This window comes from Leuresthes tenuis, unplaced genomic scaffold (assembly GCF_036924035.1).
Source record: "Leuresthes tenuis unplaced genomic scaffold, fLeuTen1.0.hap1 SCAF_6, whole genome shotgun sequence".
Taxonomy (NCBI): Eukaryota; Metazoa; Chordata; class Actinopteri; order Atheriniformes; family Atherinopsidae; genus Leuresthes; species Leuresthes tenuis.
Window position 1 is genome coordinate 23,026,501 of NW_027325360.1, and position 21,020 is coordinate 23,047,520.

Genomic DNA, 21,020 nt, shown 5'->3' on the forward strand with positions numbered 1-21,020 from the left:
GAGTACAATATGGTTGAAGTTTAGATCACATATATTTGACTCTACATGCATTATAAGGCCTTGTGGGCTACACTGGGTCAGTTATTGTGCAGTGCGGAGGTGGTCTACTATAACATGCACCTACTCTTTCATGTTCCAGGTCAGTATTTTAGTGTTTCTCAGAGGAAGGAGAGGACCCCACCCTGAAAACCAACCTGAGGACACCTGAGACTGTTCGTGTCATATGAGCTGCTTTCTGTGACATGAGATCTATTAACCTTCACATACTGTACTTTGTGCACCTTAGCTTTACAGGATAAAGGCAAAATTTTAAGAATGAAAGTTTCCGATACATGTGTAATTTGATCAAATTATATAAAATAATCCAAAAAATATAATTTACTGTATTAACTGTTATCAATTATTTTTAAAAACCTGATGATGCTGTGATGCATACACCTGAACATATGGATCATATGTTGATTAGTAAAGCTACATTGATATTAGATTAAAGAAAACTGATTCCCTCAGTGATATGTTAGATGATATGTAAGGACATTTTTCTTATAGTTCACTATTTTGTTGAAAATCTGATTGACTTAATGACTTTCTATGTCAATTTTGTTTTTTTTCTGTCATGTTGGAACCACGATCAATCATTGACCCCAATTATTCAATTACATATATATATATTTATATATGTGTGTGTGTGTGTGTGTGTGTATGTTCCATCTTTAAATCGATCATAACAAATCACTTTTTAAACACGTTTTATGAATGTTAGAAATAAGACTATTCCGTTTTCCGTTTTCCGATACGACATCATGTTAAATTTCAGCTGTTATGTGAGCTGACATTAATTTGCTGTTTTTGGTGCATTAACGAAAAAAGAGGAGCCTAAATTTCACATGGTTGACTAAATGTGGAGGGTGACGTTAAAAACTTCACTATGTCTGTGCGAGTGCTCACAGACTCTGTGTGTGTGCGCGCGCGCTCTGTCCCCGGGCTGCGGGCAGAGAGCAGGAGAGAGTGGGAGGAGCGGAAAGTGCTTCAGTCCAATCCGGGCCGCCGGGTAAAGCCTCTCCTACACGATCTTCCCTCCTTCAGCCAGCAGAAAACAGTGAAACCCTCCCATAGAGGTGAGAGCGCAGATGTCACGAGAAAAGCTGCCACACGATCAGAGCGCACCGACCAACGTACCGACCGACATCAACCCGCCTCCCTGCGCCCCGGTTTGGGATGCTTTTAGCGCAGAGACGCTTCCACTCAGGGCAGCCAGTGGACGTTGACGCAGATCATCCACGCTCTTTTCGTTGTTGTTATTTTTAACCAAGGATCTTTCCCCATTGCAGCCCCCCTTTTTAAGTGTTTATGTTTGTTTCTTCATGACTGCTGCTTTGGGAAGCGAGCCTCAGCACCAGCTCCAGCAACACCAGCACGATGCGAGGTAAGACCAGTCCAATGCTCCCAGCACCGCCGCACTTTCCCCTAACATCATCCTAAATAGACCGACGCGCGCAAAACACACACGCTTTATCACAGATTCGGTCTCTGAAGTTTGGTTTAAATTTTTGGTCACTTTTTTACACCTGCTACAGGGCAGTTGGACCTCTTTTCAGTATCACCAGCAACCTTACTAGAAAGTTTACTTGGGTCCAATTCCATGCGCGTGTTAGTTGACTCTTGAGTGTGTGTGGACAAGCTTACCGTTTTGCAAACCGATGCATCAAGCAACCGGGGCTTATTGCAAATTTAAAGTGATAAATTGAGCTCTGCCTTCAGATCGGAGCAGACAATATAGTAAAATAGTGCTACTCCGGTGGTAAACTTTATTGAATGTTGTGGGGATCGGGTATTTTGAGCGCTCCACTAACCCATTTCCGCCGTAGATGTTGAAATCCAATGTCAAAGTCGTCCTGTGCACACACTTAACACTGTTGCGCACACACAGGAACATACTCGCTCTATAGCTCACACGCAGATACACGTTGGCACACAGGTTAACACAGTCTGGGCCGGGTCTTGTAAATTCCCTTTAATTCACAAAACTTTTTTTTTCGTTCCTCCTGCATTAATACTTGCAGTTTCAACCCCAACACAATCGCTTTAATATTTAACCATCTCATTATCAGCTTAGCGTTATATTTGGGATGTTTTATTTGCTGTTCTTCACGTTGTGCAATTATCAATGACGCAGAGTTGCTACATTCGCTCTAATGGGTGATCTTGGACTCCTAATTCAGCCTTTAAGGCAAGTCAGTTTCAACTGGTTGAAACTTATGGTGCCATTTGACACAAGCAGTTTATAAGCATGTTTTATTAAGGATTTGTGGATGTTCCAAAGTTAAGTATGAAAGGACAATTAGTTTCAGGATTTTCGATCCACCTGTAGACAGTCTAAACTTCAACATCAAAGTGAGGCAAAAATGATCTTGTGTCATTTAAATAAAGCTTGAAAATAACACACACACTTTTCATGACTTTCTTCACACTTGATTCACATTAAGCATGTGTGTGTATTGGCCAAATATTTTCTAGTATTATTATTTAAAAGAATTGTCTTATAATGATGATAAACCAAGACTTTTATCAGCAAAAGTGTATAATGGGTTAAAGAAAAAACTGTAATTTAGTTTAAATTAATTCATTTGAATCTTTCTTGCAATAAATGTTTATATATCCCCAAATCTATCTATCTATCTATCTATCTATCTATCTATCTATCTATCTATCTATCTATCTATCTATCTATCTATCTATCTATCTATCTATCTATCTATCTATCTATCTATCCATCCATCCATCCATCCATCCATCCATCCATCCATCCATCCATCCATCCATCCATCCATCCATCCATCCATCCATCCATCCATCCATCATTTTTTTCTGTTTGAATGTTTGAACCTATCTGCTTCTTCAGCTTCAGGCTATCAATCCCTGGGCAAGTAAAAACATGAGGCCAAATCTCCCCACCTCTCTTCTTCTTTCTCTGTAATTCCGTGGCAAACTCCTCCATCATGCACCTTGTGTTTCATCCATGTTTTAATAGGCCTTGTGTCCACTCTCGTGAACGGAAAGCTTTGGGGGGCATACCGAGAGCTCCTGCTTTCACTTTATAGCGGTGGTTGGCAGAAGAGGCCCCCAAAGCGTCTCCCTCACCCCTCTTTCAGCATGTCTCTCCCTTTTTCTCCCATTTTCCCTCTCTCCATCTTCCTCTCTCCCTCTGCACGCCCCAAAGGGTTTTGTCAGATAGAATTAAATCAGTGTGGGCCGTGCGGCCCCCACTCCCAACCTATGTGTGTGGAGTTTCGGCTGCCCTTACACAGAAATGTGCTCACAACCAAGGTTATAAAAAAATAGAGGCCTCTCATGAGCCGTGGTAATTATCACTTAACAAAAGCCACAACTCCTGAAGCCCTGACTGAAGATGATGTCACTGCATCACCCGGCAACAGCAAGAGAAATAACTGACACAATATTATTATAAGGGCCTTTTCAGCATTTCAGAAAATGGAGCATTGTATTTTTTTCTCATTAAGACTTAGTTTTGTAGGGCTGTTTGAAACATGATAATTATTTCTGGAGTTTCATGTGCAAAATGGTGATGTGCTGCGGAAGGTTTTCCCTCCTAACTTCTAAAACCCAACAAATCAGTTATGCAACAAAAACAAGATTTTATTAACAATGTTAATGTATATTTTTGAGTGATAAAACATCTTAATAGTAGAAGAATTCTGTTTTTCAGTGTTATATAGTAAGCAACTCTGAATTAATAAGAACATTTTTTTTTTGTGATATACATCAGTCAATCAACAACATCAACATCCTCCAATCACATGCTTCATTTTCTTGTAATCAGTGTGAGCTCAATGCCTAAACAGAAATTTCTGCTAAAGACCAAATACATAGACACACAGAAGATGAGTGTTTGCATACACAAATCGACTTTTTAAACATGTCAGAGTGATATTCATATTATTGCACATTAGTCTGTGTCTGTGTATGCTTTGTATTACCAGTATAAGCTTGTAAGAGCTTTTGGATGCTCTAGGAACAGACAGGTCAAAGAGTTCATGGACGGTGGGAGCAACATGGAAGGAGGGTTTCGTCATTTTGAGCTCCTGTTAGCAATACAGACCTCTCAAGCCTATTCATCATTGGTAATGGTGGGATGATGGGAACTGGAATAGTATGAGAAGATAGTAAAGTAGTGAGGAGATGAGTTGTGTCGACAGAAGAGGAGAGGCAACATTTAGAAAATTAATTTCTGGATTGTACAACCACTCATTAGTGTTGATTTCTGTTCCAACATTATTTAAATAACCTTGCAAGATCACATGCAATGGCTGAAAGGGCTGAAAACACACACAGACACAAAAGCTGAAATTCTACGCATGACGGCCTCATGCCAATAGAATTAGTCCCATCCTGCTTTGGTTTGGAGGTTTGTGCGAGCATTGATTTGTCCAGCTTGAAAGCGTCCCGGGATCAATTTTTAGTCAAAGTCAGCGGAAGCAGTCTGTGCAGATAAATCTATAGCACACAACTTGGATGGCTTTGGCTTAAATTTAATGACAAAAATAATAACAATATTAAAGCTAAAATGTTAATTACAAATATTTATTAATTCAGTCATTTTCAGAATGTTTTGATTGTGTCTGTTATTGTTAAAAGAGCAGTTGTGAACAAAGTGTTAATAAAGTTGCCACAAGTGGAGGCTGCTCATGAAAAATTCTAATTGTTCACATTAAGTGTGCATTGAAAAACACTTTATATACATCTTTATATAGTCGAACAGCAACAGCTTAACAACTACACCAAAATATGAATTGACACACTTCATAGGGATTGATGAGGCAGCCGATGTAGACACCCTTTGCTCCATCAGTCAGAAACAGCAGGTTAACAAGCTGTTATTTAAACCAATTTAGAGTTTTCAGTTGTTGCCATGAAATCAGTTGTTGCACACAATAGTGGGCACCTGGCCTGAGCAACTGTGGTTGGCAGTGTTATTGGTGCATTTGTGGCCAGTTGTCAAGCTCAGCGTTGTTGTTTGTGTTGTTTATTGTGTTTTTGTGCTGACTAATGGCCCAGTGTTATGTAAGAAGAGAAGAGAGATTACCCCAAGTCCATGCAGGCCACTCTGTTAATCCCTCAACACAGCCCTACTGACTGACTGAGGTACCACCACAACGCGGTTGCAACACACATCTTACATTCAGGACCTACTTCCCTCTGTCCCTACAACTGTCTTCAGCTACCCATGGTCTACTCCTCCCCTATTGTGTCTTGTCTGACCTTTTCCAAGGCATCTATGAGAGACATCCTAACATACGACGTGTGTGGCCTGGATGGCACCTCTGTGGTCCCACTGAGTCGCTATCACAGCGCCGTGTTTGTTCAGCATGAGCTCAGCATCCATCCCATGTTGGTTTTATCCCTCCGCGACTGTCTAGGGGAACAGTTTTTCGCCTCAGTCAATTCTCCCTCTTTGTCAAATCTTAATACACACAAAGCATGGGCTATATGGCATTCTTCAGTTTGTGTCTTCTCTTTATCTTCGCCGAGAGGGATTTCGGCCTAAACCACTCGTAAACTCTAAATCTGCCTTGACATCATAGAGTCTTCTGACAGCTCCTTCTGTTTTGTCAGTTTTACTCATCTATGAAGACAGCATGTCTCAGTGGATTCACAATAATATCTAAAATTCACATTCTCCTCTGATTTACAATGAAGCAAGAATCTGAAAAAGGGCTTTCTGTGCTTATTAAAAACAGGAAGAGAGTAAAAGCCGCACAGAGACAAGGTATCAATGGAAGGATTGTTTTTATGAAAAAAATATATGTTTATATCAAGAGAATTAATTACCATACTGCCATAACCAGACTGGTTTAGTCAGAGATGCTAACCTGCATTTCTAAAATAATGTCTGATTTTAACATTTATTGCCATTACTCAACTTTAAGAAATATTAACAAGTTTTCAAAAATGTAAGAAATGTATTATTTGGAGTGTTAATTAATTTGAGCTTGTTTAAAAAGACATATGTACAAAGGAAAATATGTTCAGTGTTTTCACTGACTCTCTTCGTTGTATTCAGAAAAATACAAAATCTAGAATATATTGTCAGCAATACACTCAAAATACCTGGGAGAGAAGCAAAGGAAAGCAGAAAAGCTCATAAAACACACAAGTAAAAGTGTTTTGGAAGATTTTACAATTAACTGATTAAGTGATGATAGGTGAGGGTGTCAGGATTGGGTATAGAAGAATCCTCCACTAAGGCTTAGTCCTTCTAAGCAAGGATGTCAGTTAGTTAAAAAAAATATTTCTCAATGCAACATCTATTGCACATTATACTGTGAAAAAATTATAATATAATTATCTGGCATGCAGGTGATCTTTGCATTACAACCTTGATCAGTCTAGCCAAATGGGGTAAGGAGTAAGTTGGAAAACAATTTTCCCTGAATAAAGTCCAACACTACAAACAGAAATGTAGCCTGAAACTGTATTACATAAGGAGGAAGTTATACATAAACTTTATGAGGAAGCATTGTGGAGTTCTCTGGGCACAGGCTCATCTCAGGTGGATAGAGAGACAGTAGACACAGTTTCTGTGGTCAGATGAGTAACATGACAAATAATGACATGATAATAATAATGAGAAAGACTATCCACATATTCAAAAGCCAGTGTCAGTCATGGTGGGGGGTGATGCATAAATGTCCATGGCCTGGATGGCTTGCATAGGTGTGAAGGTTCTATTGCAGAGACTAGACTATTGCAGATATACTAAAGAGATTTAATCCATCATCAAAGGGACATCTTTTCACAAGGGGTTCATGGTTATTTCAGCAGGACAATGCCAAACCTCATTCAGCCCAACTTGGCCGTGTTGCTTCATAGACACAGTGTGTGCTTGACTGATTTGAATTTTTGTTGCATTTTCTGTAAAATGAGTTTGTTAGAGAGAATATAAATTTACACAACTGATAGGGTCCAGAAAAAAAGAGGACATGGTTTTGGGGTGTATTTATACTATGTTAACTTTATGTTTTATTTAAGAGACTATAAAGTGACGAAATGTGATCCCCCACCAACTGAAATGAGAATCTCCGAGCTGAATAAGTGGTGAATTACCATAGAGGACACACAGAAACCAGAGAAGGAAGAATGTAAGTGAGTGAATGAGTGAGATAAGAAAGGTGGAGGGCAAATAAAGGAGAGAAAGGGACTTAAAACTTATGTAATAGCACAATTGTGAATGTGTGTGTGCTTGTTTCCTTGAGTAAGAGTGTGTGTCTACACATAGCAGTGAGGGAGGGGGCCAAAATCCCTCAGTTTGTGTTTACCTGCATTGCACAACGTCACATACAGATACACACAAAGATGCAAACTATCGAGTCCTCAGATTGCACTTGCCATTGTAGCTTCCCTCAGCAATGAATAACGCAACTACCTGTAATAGCAGTATCCAAAGTCCACACTTGTAAACCAACTATTAGACTTTAGCTAAGACTGAAAGCAGATTAGTCCATATAATGAACTGAAAGTGTGTGTGTCTGTGTAACAATACAGAGCATGCATAAAGGCTTCTTTATAAGCTTAAAAAACCTTTGTATTAGCATAAATAAAAGCCTGAAACTGTTCAGAACAAATCTGGTTCACTCATTTCATTAAACTCTGCAGATAAATATCTATCAACATGAGAGGGAACAAAAGATTGCACTTGTAAGTACTGTATTATCGTTAGAGCATCTATTTTTAGCATAAACAAATTTGTCTCCTCAATGTGACACTGAAGGCGTCACAGAAGTGATCCTATGTGTGCATACCAGTGTGGCTTTAGTAGACTCCTTTCCTCTTTGAAGGTGTTCAGTGTTAGCAGGTGAATAGCACTGGCTACAATAAGCCTTTAATATGACTTAGCCTACTGCGGCATCTTTTCTTAATGACAAAGATTAGCCTGTTTTAGTGCAAGTAATCTCATTGAAGAGACTCTTATTTTGTCTACCTTTCTTTCTCTCCCCCTTCTGAGATGCGTTTCCTAAATCTGTGTGTGTGTGAGTGTGTGCTCATATCCACGAGGTTGTTGACATTAGGTCTCCTACCATTCACACAAAGAGAATGCAATTAGGAAACCAAGGCTGCTGCTGCTGCTGCTGCTTTTGCTCTCTCGACTGATTTAATGTTCATAAGGCATTCTGTTAAATCATCCCACTGGAAACAGAGAGTATCACAGAGCAGGTGAAGAGCAGAGCAGGCTGGGTCGAGCCGAGCTGTGTGATAGTCTTTGTGATCAATTTGCCTCTGTGAGAGATGCCCCTGGGGCCACTTTGGGGAGAACCTTGTTAGGCTGAGTTAAATTGTTGCCCAAGGCAAGCTATTAGTGGCCATCCCTGGGAGAGGACGCACACATGCAATCACACATGTGCATGCTCACACACTACCTTTAACAGACACTGAAACACACAGATCATTTAAATCAAATTAAACAGGAACTAATTTATACACCCATGTTCACTCTCAAGAAGACAGCCCATTGTGCTCCGAGAGGTAGACTCACAAGTAAATGGTAAGAGCTGTTACGCAAGTATATGTAACATGGTGGTGTTCTGTTCCTGAAAGGTGTATTGTAAATGTGTGCAACTGGAAGTCATCTATTGCAAATAAAATATGGATGTATCCCTGAATCCTTCAATATAACTTAATTTGTTGAGACACGCCAAAGCACTACAAGTAAAACCTAAAAGGCAGCAGGAACATAAGGTGTAAGAGGTAATCTGGTTGAAAAATATAAATGATATAAAGATAAACAATGTGGCATGTTTATGGGTGTGCATAAACAATTTCAGCAATATTCAATCAGATTTGCAAGGAAAGAGGGGGCGGTTTCCATCCATGTCTGTGTGATTTAATTCTGTTAGCAATTCACACTAAGTGCTGCTCTCTTCATTAATGCTTTAACGTCCATTCAATCTCGTTTATGCTGATGTTCCCCTTTCCTGATTTCGTCTGACTGATCACCAACTCTCGCTGTACAGGAAATGACTCCAACAAAACCGCAAGCAAATTTCTCGCTACTTTAGGTAAAACATGAAATCAATTATATGTCTTTTTCTCTGTGGACGTCCCTCTTTTTCTATTTCCCTCTCTGCACAAGGATAACCACCTTCCCACTCCCTTCCCCCCCAAAGACACACACACTCACACTGTCATCTGCAATTAGGCTCAACGGAAACAACATAGAAGGAGGAGCTTGAGGTTAAGGGAGGATGGCCAGTGCCAGCAAATGTTTTTGACGGTGTCTACGTCAATTTGCGTTTGAGTAAACATATTTTTCAGTGCACTGATTGAATTCAACCAAACAGTGCATGAACGCTGCACAGTGTTTTAATAGCTCGATGTGCTCACATGCACGCCCGCTTATGCAAGGGTAAAGAGAGGAAATTAAAAGAAATATAATAGAAACAAAATGCCTAAGACATTCTTGAAGTGTGTCTGTGTGCATTCTCATGGCTGATTTCCGAATGGTAATGACTCGATGAAGGCCTCGCATGCTTGCATTTGTTCCTTCCACACTGATGCACTCTCTCAGTCCTTAAGGAAAGGTCAAAGGCCATCAGGATTCTTCAGGTCACCTGGGGGGTTGCAGTGTGAGCTTGTGTGTACAGTGATCATGACAGGCAGATCAGAGGCAGCTGATGGGCAGGCTGTGTGTACATATATGCACACGAGTGTGTGTGTTAAGTCAGGGGTTGGGTTTACCCTGTGGATTTTTTCCCACGCCTCCTTCCTCTCGTATCTATCTGAGGACACATGCTGCACTGACTAGGAGACCATATGTGTGTGCGTGTATGTAGGTGAGATGGGGGGACTGCAAGCATGAAAAGCATACAGTAAAGTCTGCTTTTTTTAAAGTGGTTTGCAGTAATGAATGCATTTGAGCATGTTTGAATGTTTGCTTCTGTTTGTCTAAATGTGTCTCTGGGAGCATGTGTGTATGGGGGGGGTGCATGCGTGTGCCCTGTGTATCGATGCTCTGGATAGCAGCCAGTGGCCCCCTTCTGTTCCCTCTCCATGGCGTCCAATCACACCGTGGCACAATATTCTATGAACAAACTGCAGCTGATCCCAGACCTGCTATCTGAGCAATTACCCAGAGTGCTTTGGGGCCGCATGGCAAGCTGGACAAGCTCATGCCCTCTGACTTACAGCATGGGGGGAGGGCAAAAGCGACTGTTTTCCTGACTGTTTGTACGTGTGTGTGTTGGCAGAGTTTGTGTGTGTGTGTGTGTGTGTGGGGGGGGGGGGGGGGGGGGGGGTGACGATAGACGAGGCTGATGACGATAGACTGATGGGAAAAGCAGAGGTTGGGGGCAGTGTATGTATGCTCATGCAGCAACAGTGTGACTATCTATATTAAAGAGTGGACAAAGACGTGCTTGGCAGCAAGGGATGGTAGAGGGGGGAGGGGAGGGGAGGTGGGTCCACTGTGTGGCATTATGATTATTACTATAACACTGTGCAATACACTGTCCAATTACAGATTAACAGCATAGAACTGTATCACCTTATAGAATATTGAAGAGGATGCTTCCTGTAAGTGTTTTAGCACTGTGTCCATCAGTCAGTTCAGGCAAGGTCTGAACTCAACTCAGGTCGCAGATAAAAGGACTCAGCTGCTGGTTTTAGGGATGAAACTAATAATAATTTTCATTATTAATTCATCTACAGATTATTTTCTGAGTTCATCAAGTGTGTTTATGCCCTATGAAAAAGTGAAAAATGTTTATCACATTCAGAACAGTCCAAATCCTAAATAAGACACAATGCCAAGAAAAACTTGAACAATGGCACTTTGTCTTTAATGCTTTTAAGTTAATTTTTACTAGCTAACAGACTCACTAATTGTTGCATTTCTGCTTGTTATTGCAAGTTTTTTCCCCACATCATCAATGATAAAAAGTTTCAGGTTTTGAAATCAACAGTAAAAATGGAAAAGAAGGACATGTGGCTAGATACTGAATCCTAAATGTGTGTCTGCCAACAATGTCTGTGATGTAGCCTTATTTTCTCAAACTATTAATACCAAAAAGTGGCCATTGTCAATAAGCAGAAAGAATCAGAGAAATACCTGAGGATTGTCATTAATCAAGGATACAAAGCTCCATTTTGAAAATACATAGTCAGCATCTTAAGCCAAAGGGCCGAAGGGCTCCCAAACAATGCTATCAAAGGTAAATACTGTACACCAGTGACTGAGTCACAAAGAGAGGTGAAGACTACGTGAAGAATGGAAGACAGATGAAAGCGAATTAAAAGCATTGCATTTTGATTATTTCTTTAAAGATAGCTGACAGTCCAACACACTTCATGATACTTTTCAGATGTTTCAGACATTAAAGACAGACAGGAAAGAGAAAAGTATGACAGCACACAGTAGACGTCCGTTTGAAAGCATATGCAGTGGCAGTGTTTCATTGATTTTAATGGGACAGTATGATGTGGAAACATGACAGGAGACACAAGGGAGATAACCCAAGCAGCACTGCTATAAGCTATTCCCAGCTGTGTACATTAATCCACTCAACGATCACGCCACCAAAAGTTTTCTCAATGTTTTTCATCATTGACAGAGAGAGGGAAAAGCTCTTCTTTCTCTCTGAGCTTATGAGACACGGAAGGCTAGAACAGAGTTTCTCTGAGAGATGGAAATAGATCATGAAATACAGAAACTGAAATGATTTCCCAGTCACACAGCCACTTACAGCGAGGCGGAACACTCAGAGACTAGCAAAAAAGTCAAACAGACTGAAGTGGAGGGGATGGTAAAGAGTGATGGCATAATTCACGGTATATAGACATCTAAGACCAGCGCCAGAATTGTTCAGATTTAACAAGGGGTGGTGGGGGGTAAAATGCTGATCTCCTTTATATCCCCAGAAGATATCTAGTTAACTGGGAAGAAGCTATGCATATTTTTTAATGAAGTAGAGAAACCCACCCACATTCTTCCCCAACAAATCAACCCCTGGGACTACGATAGGAGATGTGTTTGCATTTCTGAAGTGGCTTACACTGGCAAAAGTTATCCCAGAAAGTGATTTCAACTGTTTTCTAAACTGATACTAAAAAACCAACCTCTAGTGAGATCCCTGTTATTGTTACTGCATGACATTATGCGTTGCTTAGGGTCTGTTTCTATATTAGATACACCCTGAAGGCTAACTGAATGAAACATGTATATCCAGTCTGCCCCTTTGGTAACGTGCATACACACAAACACACACACGCACATACACACACAGAGTAACTAAACATGTATAGCAACATCTAGTGGCCCCAATTTGCTGCTACATTGTCAGTAAAGATGGGGAGAGCTGCCCTTTCAAACATCCTGTTTATTCTGTGTATGCATGTGTGCATACTGTGAGTATTCACATGCTCTATAGTAAATATAGCAACGATATCACTGCAAGGCTGCAGCTTTTCTTTTTTTTGTGCAGCGTGATTTAGATAATTAGGACTCTATTTAGAGAAAGGGCCAGCCCAGGAAATACACAGGAGATCCTCACTTCATTAAAAATCAATTATCACAACACACGTGCCAGTGCAATACAGCCCTCATGGCCACAGTCAGCCACACACACACACACACACACACGCATGTGTGCAACTCTCACATGACAGCAACTATCTTAGCCTGGTTCTTAGTGAAATTTGTCTCCAGTTGGTTCTACATTTTTGTCTCTCAAGAGATTGTGCATGCCTGATCCTCCTCTTAGCTAAGGAATCGCCAGCGTTGCAGTCCCGCTCTTACATAACGACTTCAGGATAACGCTCACACCCCCGCTGGCTGAGGATACTGTCAGTCACTTTGCTCTGACTGGGTCAGCTCAGGCTGGAAAGAAGTCCCACCCACCCTGTGTGAAAGACGTGTCGCTCGAGGCAAAGCAATCTGCAGAAACAGAAATTAATAGCTTTTCCACCTCAGTTTTGTTTGTCAAGGAAGGTTATGGGGAATAGCTACATTAGACTTCTTTCTGCTCCATTTTAGGAATTCATTTCAACTAAAGCTTGAGGCTGCAAGTTTGCCTTTGCAACGTAAAAGCATAAAATCAAATACCACAAATGCATCATCATACTCCCTAACTTTAAAAACAATAAACAACAAAAAACAACACTGAACAAATAAGGGGATCTTAGTCCTGTCACATTTACAATCCACCACTACAGCTCAAGTCTAGTATTGTGTTGACAAGATGTGGAAGTGGGAGTTTTCTGGTAAACAATTCACAAAGCCTCTGCTGTTGAGACAGAACGACAAGACGAACAGTGATGATACACTGAGTTGGCTTCACACACTGATGACATCACTTCCGTGCAGAGTGTGACAGCGTAGCACATCATTGCTGTGACAGCCAGACGAGTGCGGCAAGTGGGTGGTCACCCTGGCAACAGCAATGCTGTCATGACTGTCTCCCTATATCCTACCTGACAGTCCCCATTGGCAATAAGCGCGACACACACACACTCAACAATGCACACTCCCACATATAAAAAACAAATATTCACTTACACATACACTGTAAAAATCACATGAACACATAATTCCTCTTTCCTTGTGTCTTAAAGTGTAACGCTCATGATACGTCCCTGAAACACACCCATGAACAATGCACATGCCCACACGCCCAAGCTCTTTGGGTATAATTATATGATACAAAAAGGAACACAATCTGGCATGAGGTGCAAGAAGCACAGGGAGGATGTAATGTAAATTGCTGAATAAAAACATTAAAGATACACTTTTCTAAAATGGAAAACTATAAAGAGGGGAATATATTCTGAATATCAGCAGGAATTATACATAAAACTATGTATATCTACATCACACAGCAGCAGGTGTGGGCTGAACACATTCATATTTCTTTAAATCCACAGAGATTAGTTTAGCTCCAGATTAACATTTTAATTAAAAAGTTTTACTAAATGTATGGGACTCGCAGCGGCAACCACAAAGAGTAAAAAGATTGCGAGTACTAAAAAAGTAGATGACAAAAAGCATGGCTGCTGCATTGCTGTTCAGTCCTCTGCTAAGGGTTTATATGTGGTCTTTTGATAACAGCCATGTCCTGGGTGCAACTGACCTGTTTTGCAGACTATAAATAGCATGTTACAGGCCATGTTCATTGACAGCTCTGTGCATGGAGTCTGTGACTTTCTGTCCAAGTCCAGAGTTCTACTCTGACCCAGTTTGGAGCCTGTTGACTGAGAACTGGTAGAAATGGGCCACATCGTGGGCCACACTAAAACTCACAGTATGTGTTTGAGGATGAGTCCAAAAGCATGTTTTTCCTACTGGAAAAGTGACTGTGACAAAAAACAATGCTCTATTGTTGGGTTTAAGACACTATATGTAGAAAATGATTTGACAATAGATTAACAATGGGTTAAAGGCTGACATAAATCTGAAATGTTGACAGTATATGTATAACTTGGCACTGTAAAATGTTCATTGAAGAAAAGTGCACAGTCCAGGGTCACGGCTTGCAAGATGCCAGCTTTTAGCTTGTAAGCATTTCATGCCTCATAACATTCACCAGAGGTCAAAATAGTGAGTGAATGAGGTAAAAACTAATATGAATAAAAATCACTAAAGCGGGATCATTTATGGAGTCATTAAGTTATTTGTGTTTATAAGTTCTATCTCCATACTCTGGATAGAGAGAAACTTTCCACTTTTAGCAGATCTGAACTTGAGAACAGTCGTACGAGTTGAAACCCTGAGTATAAATGATTTGGTGCAATGCAGCTGGTTTGATTGCATTATTTGGGTGTCAGTTGGCTGATGCTGAGCATCAACATCCAGAAACACTGACAAAATGCATGTTTCATAGTCATACTTTTGATTATGCCCCTAAGGTCCAGGTGGAATTTCTAGATTGGAACGATCATATGTACCTGCTCAGTTGCTAGACAGACAGAACTGCCTCCATTGATCCTAATAAGAGATTATCCAATTATCTATACTGCACACTCATTCCACCACAGACGTTTAGCATACATACACTCAAACACATAGGCTTAAATTATAAACATGTGAAAAAAACTGTCAAAGAAAGATATGTACACATAAACAAAAAGCAACAGTCTAACTTTCACACAACTGCACGTCAGCCTCTATGCACAATCTGGACACACATACTGCAGTAATGTGCTCAGTTGGGCAACATTTATTACACATGAGCATAAGAATCTGCTTGTTGACTTTACCTTGTTTCTGAACTTCTCAGAAAATGTATAAAGTCATGCAGAATTTCCCACTGGTGGGACTATGCAAGGAGATTACATGAGAATGGCTGTTTCAGCTGAGGAAGTGCTCAGCAGAGGAGGGAACCAGCTCGTCGGGAAATAATTTAGGATTAGATAGGCTGTCTAATCTCTTTATAGAGACTGTGCCATCTCAGCAGCATACCTGCCTACCTCTACATCCATGTACATCCATCTCTTAACAGGAACTGCAGCTTTCTCTTTCCATATAATATGGATAATATGTTCAAAGGCAATCACAGCAGGTGCTTCTGTGTGTTGAAATAGTTTCTGTTCATATTCTGTGCCTTTGGTTGTGACTGTATATGGAGCTGCCAATACACAGTGAGTAAAATCTAACATTGAGATAAAGTGGTTAATCAGTAGATACCTAGATTAGAAAAAGCTAAATGTGTGTTTCCTTAAGAGTATGTGAGAGTACGGAAAATATAGAGGTCCTTTAGTGATGTAACCGGTTTTCTCATTATGGGCAACCCTTGTAACCTGCAGGGGTCTCTACTTCAAGCCTTACACAAAGAATCCGTGCACACCGTCTTGTCATTTATTTGAGCATGGATGTTTGTGCGTGCATGTGTAGTGTGTACGTACACAGTTCTAAGTGTCCCAGTTAGTAGAAAAAACTCCTATAAAAACGTAATCAATGTCAAATGTCACTGTGCCCTTGTGAATTTGAAGTCACACAGGTACTATGCGTGGGCACATTGCAAGTACATACAGGTGCTACAGCAAACCAAGATATCCACTGGGGTTTTTCTTAGCTTCAAATTAGACCACCAGCTGAGGATCACCAGCTGAGCAACACTGACTGAGCAAGATGTTGTTGAGGGAAGCTTGGGAGCCAATGTCGTAATAATATGACAAGTCCAAAATGTAATTTGTAACCCAAATCCTCTCTATTTTTGCTTTTCTTACAGCCCAAATCGAAGTTATACCATGTAAAATTTGCGGAGACAAATCATCAGGTATCCATTATGGAGTCATCACGTGTGAGGGATGTAAGGTAAGACTTAATGTTGTTTTATACAAGTCTTAATTAAGTTTTAATTAAGAGTGCAAAGTGCTCTATTGTACCTGAGGCCTGTATTTTTTATTGATATGTAACCAGGGTTTCTTCAGACGGAGTCAGCAAAACAATGCATCCTATTCCTGCCCTCGCCAGAGGAACTGTCTCATCGACAGAACAAACCGCAACCGCTGCCAACACTGCCGCCTGCAGAAATGTCTTGCGCTAGGAATGTCCAGAGATGGTGAGGCTCAGTTTATCTGGATCTATACACTTTATCTCCTCAAACTATACTGGATAATAAATAAGCCTTTTAATCCTATTTTTCATAGAAGCTGGAAAGTTTTTTTTTTATTATTATTTTTGGTCACTCTAAATTGTAATTTCTCCTCATATAGCGGTTAAGTTTGGCCGTATGTCAAAGAAGCAACGTGATAGCCTGTACGCAGAGGTCCAGAAGCACCAGGCACGATTGCAGGAGCAGAGGCAGCAGCAGACAGGCGAAGCTGAAGCTCTGGCACGTGTTTACTCATCCAGCCTGACCAACGGACTGTCCACCCTAAACCATGAAATTGGGGGCACCTATGCTAATGGTCATGTCATAGATATACCCAAAAATGGCCATGGCAATGGAGGCGGAGTCCCAGGAGGCTACTATGGCATGGATTCCACCCAGCCGTCTCCAGACCAGTCAGGTTTGGACATGTCAGGCATGAAGCACATTAAGCAGGAGCCTGTTTATGACCTGACGCCAGTACCCAACCTGTTCAGCTACGGAGGCTACCAGGACAGTCAGCTTGGGCCCAATAATGTCAGCATGGGAGAGCTGGGTAAATAATACATTTTACTTGATAGATTAAACCAATATAGTAAAATAATTAATCATTTAAAATCGACATGAATTATCTACATGGAAAATTAATCATTACCCACAAAGTACTCGTGGAAGACAGCCTGAGTCAGAGTCCTAATCTGAAAGCACAACGGGACATCAGACAGGCTTACATGGCCAGCTGACAGTGTGTCATATCACTGTATGCATGCCTAAGATGGATATCACAGATTTAGTTTAAGTTAAGCAAGGGAATGTTGAATTAAGTAGTAAAAGGATAGCACATAAAAGGGCTTGAAGATGCTTTATCTGAATTCTCTACATACGCAGATCATAGAATGTGCACAAAATTGCAACATCACACGTGAATAAAGAATTAAATGCATGAGCTTTGGGTACATAAAGGAATAAATGAATAATTCTCTCTTCCAGACCGTATTGCTCAGAATATCATCAAGTCACACCTGGAGACATGTCAGTACACGACAGAGGAGCTACAGCAGCTAGCCTGGCAGACTCATTCCTATGAAGAGGTCAAGATGTACCAGAGCAAGGTGAGGTTTTACGTTACATCATCTTCTACTACAGACTGTGACATTACCTTTGCAATGTGGCAAATCTTTTTGAAAGTTTGAGATTTGATCTTTTTACTTGTATAGTATTTTCTTTATATATATTGTCATTCTGCAGATACAATTTACTTCAATGATAACATTTTCTTTAGAGTTTTTTATTAAAGTGAGGGTTAGGTTCATGAAAATACGATGGAACAGATTAGAACATTGCCTTACTTGAGAGGTGTTTTGCAGCATTGTCTGACCAGATCAACATTAAGATTGAGTTGATATGATTAACTGACAAAACAGAGCATAATAAGTACAGAGCACCTAAAGTATGTACCTAAAGTGCGTCTGTTTGATTCCAGCCCCGGGACGTACTCTGGCAGCAGTGTGCCATCCAGATCACCCATGCAATCCAGTATGTGGTGGAGTTCGCCAAGCGCATCTCAGGGTTCATGGAGCTGTGTCAGAATGACCAGATACTCCTTCTCAAGTCAGGTGAGATGTATGGACTGTCATTGTCTGGCTTAGCCCATAGGCTTTCTACTTTGTACAAAAGAGAAAGGTTTTTTACTTTTTTTTGCCTGTCTGCATGGGTTTTCCAGGCTGCTTGGAGGTAGTCTTGGTGCGGATGTGTAGGGCATTCAACCCTCTCAATAACACTGTGCTCTTTGAGGGGAAGTACGGAGGCATGCAGATGTTCAAAGCTCTGGGTAAGACATTAATATTAATGCACTTTTTTATATTGGTATAAGTGAGGAAAAGGACCTATAAAGGCAGAAAGTAAAAGAAAAAATACAAATCTTCTACAACTCTTCCATGTGAGGTACATTTTTTTATTAGCCCATATGACCAGAATGTGTGTAATAAAATTCCTTTTTCCATCTGCCCTTCTCTATGCTTTTCTTCAAGGTTGTGATGACCTAGTGAGTGCAGTTTTTGACTTTGCCAAGAGTTTGTGTTCACTGCAACTAACAGAGGAGGAGATTGCTCTCTTCTCAGCAGCTGTACTCATTTCCACAGGTCAGTTTGCATCCGCCAATATCATTACAATGCAAGAATAAATATGGTGCATTGATTGAGCTGTGATTTAAACGCCATCACAAACGATGGGCATAATCACAGCTGAAGAAATTATATCCATTTAGTCCTACCTCTTAGTAGAGCAATCTCAAGAACAAACAATTGCTTGTCCAGCTCTGAACCAGAATGCAGCAACTCTAAAATATTGGCAGTAAGAGAATCAGTTCTTGTCTCTACTCAGATCGTCCCTGGCTGATGGAACCAAGAAAAGTCCAAAAGCTCCAAGAGAAGATCTACTTTGCCCTGCAGCACATTATGCAGAAGAACCACATGGATGAAGATGCACTAGCAAAGGTAGGCTCACCATTTGTAGGAATTTACATTATACCACCATAGATGAAAAATGCAGATTGAACACACACTTCTCTGGCCTCAACAACTGCAGAAAAATTAAAACAAACTAAGCACAACTGTAGAAAAAAGTTACTACTAATCCTGTGCCTAGTCTAAATTCCTTAACTATAACCATTTTTTCCTTCCTGTCTGGCAGCTAATCAGCCGAATCCCAACATTGTCAGCCCTGTGCACGCTCCATACTGAGGAGCTCCAGGCCTTCCAGCAACTCCATCCAGAAACAGTCAACATCCTCTTCCCTCCGCTCTACAAAGAACTGTTTAATCCCGACCCAAACTCTGCCATGGCCATGCCCAAGTGACTGTCTGTGGTCCAAACACAACACACAGCCGAAGCAGAGGACCAAGAAACTAAGTTTGCTTCATCTGACGAGACGACAGCGGCTGTGTCGAGTGTGTCATCGTTGTGGCAACCACATTTTTCCAAGCTCCCCCAGGCTCTTTTCAGGCTGGTGGGTGAGGATTCATCTGCTAGAAACATAGAGTTACCGCCAACAATACTAGGAATGTCCAGCACTTATCCTATCTTGTTCACCGATACAGTCTGAAGAATGTATATATAAATGAAACATGCCCCACGCCACAACCTAAGGGGGCTCTCACCTGTCTCCTGAACTGAACTGACTGACTGACCAGAAATGTACAGACTTTAAAACATCTAGAAACAATTTTAAGCTGTCGATCTTTTTAAGAAAAAGTGGGTAAGTTCATTGATTTCAATTGAAAAAATGTTTTTTTTTTTTGTGAAGATGAAGAAGCTGGATGAGGGAGGGAACTGTGGATTTAGAGAAGCTATTGTAGATATTCTTCTAGTGGAGAACGGATTCCAGTATTACTTCTTGCTCTGTTGAAATAAGTTAGTCCTAATTTAAATATACAGCAGTCCCCTGTGACTGACTATACCTTGTCTATGTGTTCTTATTTTATTTGATAGTTTCCTGTGTACAGAATTTGTAAAGTTGAGACTTGTGAAAGAATACTGGGCACAAACCGGGATTTGATTTGGGTTTGTTGATATACAGAAGCCTTGTCTGGATTTTGTTCATATGTATAGAAGGTGTAACATCCTTCTGATCAGAACTTATAGAGATGTAAAGAGAGCATATGAAGGATTTAAAAAGAAAATAACTGCTACTACTTTTCAAGGTGAAGATGTATACATAAATATTCTATTTTGCAAGGCAAAAAGAAAACCAGGCAGATTTGCCAACCTATCAATAATTTATTTCTCGCTGCAATAATTATGTCCAATAAAAGCTGGACTGCTTTCGAACAATCAATCAGAAACATCTAATCAGAATCCAGGACCTCACACCGAACCCCACACCTGTCCCCAGATTTCCCTTATCCTGCTTTTAATTAATCAGGACCTTGACATTATGCTTTGGCAGACAGAAGTGGATAGAAGTCACTTAAAAAACATTTATTTATAATCTGAAAAAAAGTGACCAAATGAAGGCAGACTTGATTTAGAAATAAACTTTCAAATTTTTAACATCTGTATGAGTGCTGTATGCCCTCATCCTCCTTTTTGCACAATCCAGTCCATGGATGTCACTCTGGGCTGTGAATATGTTGGACCCTTTCTTTAAAGAGCAATAACTTTCGTACTGCATTCCTGATCTTATTCCTCATCTTTCCTCCTTAACCCTTTTTTTTTAAGCTGTTCAAAACAGGATAGCAGTTGTAACTAAGATGCACTATATTTCACTCTTGATCAATGATAATGTCTAACAATCATCTCTATGGATGGAATTCATTCAACCTCAGACTCTGCACCATTTTCAGTGTGTTACAATGCAATCTGGGGACAGAGCACTGACTGAAAAATGTGAAGAAAGAGTAGCCTCTACTGACCTAAACATCAT

At 40.5% G+C, this 21,020-nt stretch overlaps 1 protein-coding gene across 2 annotated transcripts; it reads left to right on the top strand.

Moving 5' to 3' along the window:
- Positions 1 to 1,090: 1,090 nt before the first annotated feature.
- rorb (RAR-related orphan receptor B) lies at positions 1,091 to 20,059 on the top strand. Of its 2 annotated transcripts, none has more exons than XM_072388277.1 (10): positions 1,091 to 1,426; positions 16,236 to 16,321; positions 16,427 to 16,568; positions 16,723 to 17,154; positions 17,589 to 17,710; positions 18,082 to 18,214; positions 18,322 to 18,429; positions 18,629 to 18,739; positions 18,981 to 19,093; positions 19,290 to 20,059. In XM_072388277.1, the coding sequence occupies exons 1-10, from the start codon at positions 1,420 to 1,422 to the stop codon at positions 19,452 to 19,454; spliced, it is 1,419 nt and encodes a 472-aa protein (XP_072244378.1). In that variant the 5' UTR covers positions 1,091 to 1,419; the 3' UTR covers positions 19,455 to 20,059. The 2 variants fall into 2 exon arrangements, with proteins under 2 accessions (XP_072244378.1, XP_072244379.1); XM_072388278.1 differs by having other exon boundaries at positions 16,236 to 16,316.
- Positions 20,060 to 21,020: the final 961 nt, after the last annotated feature.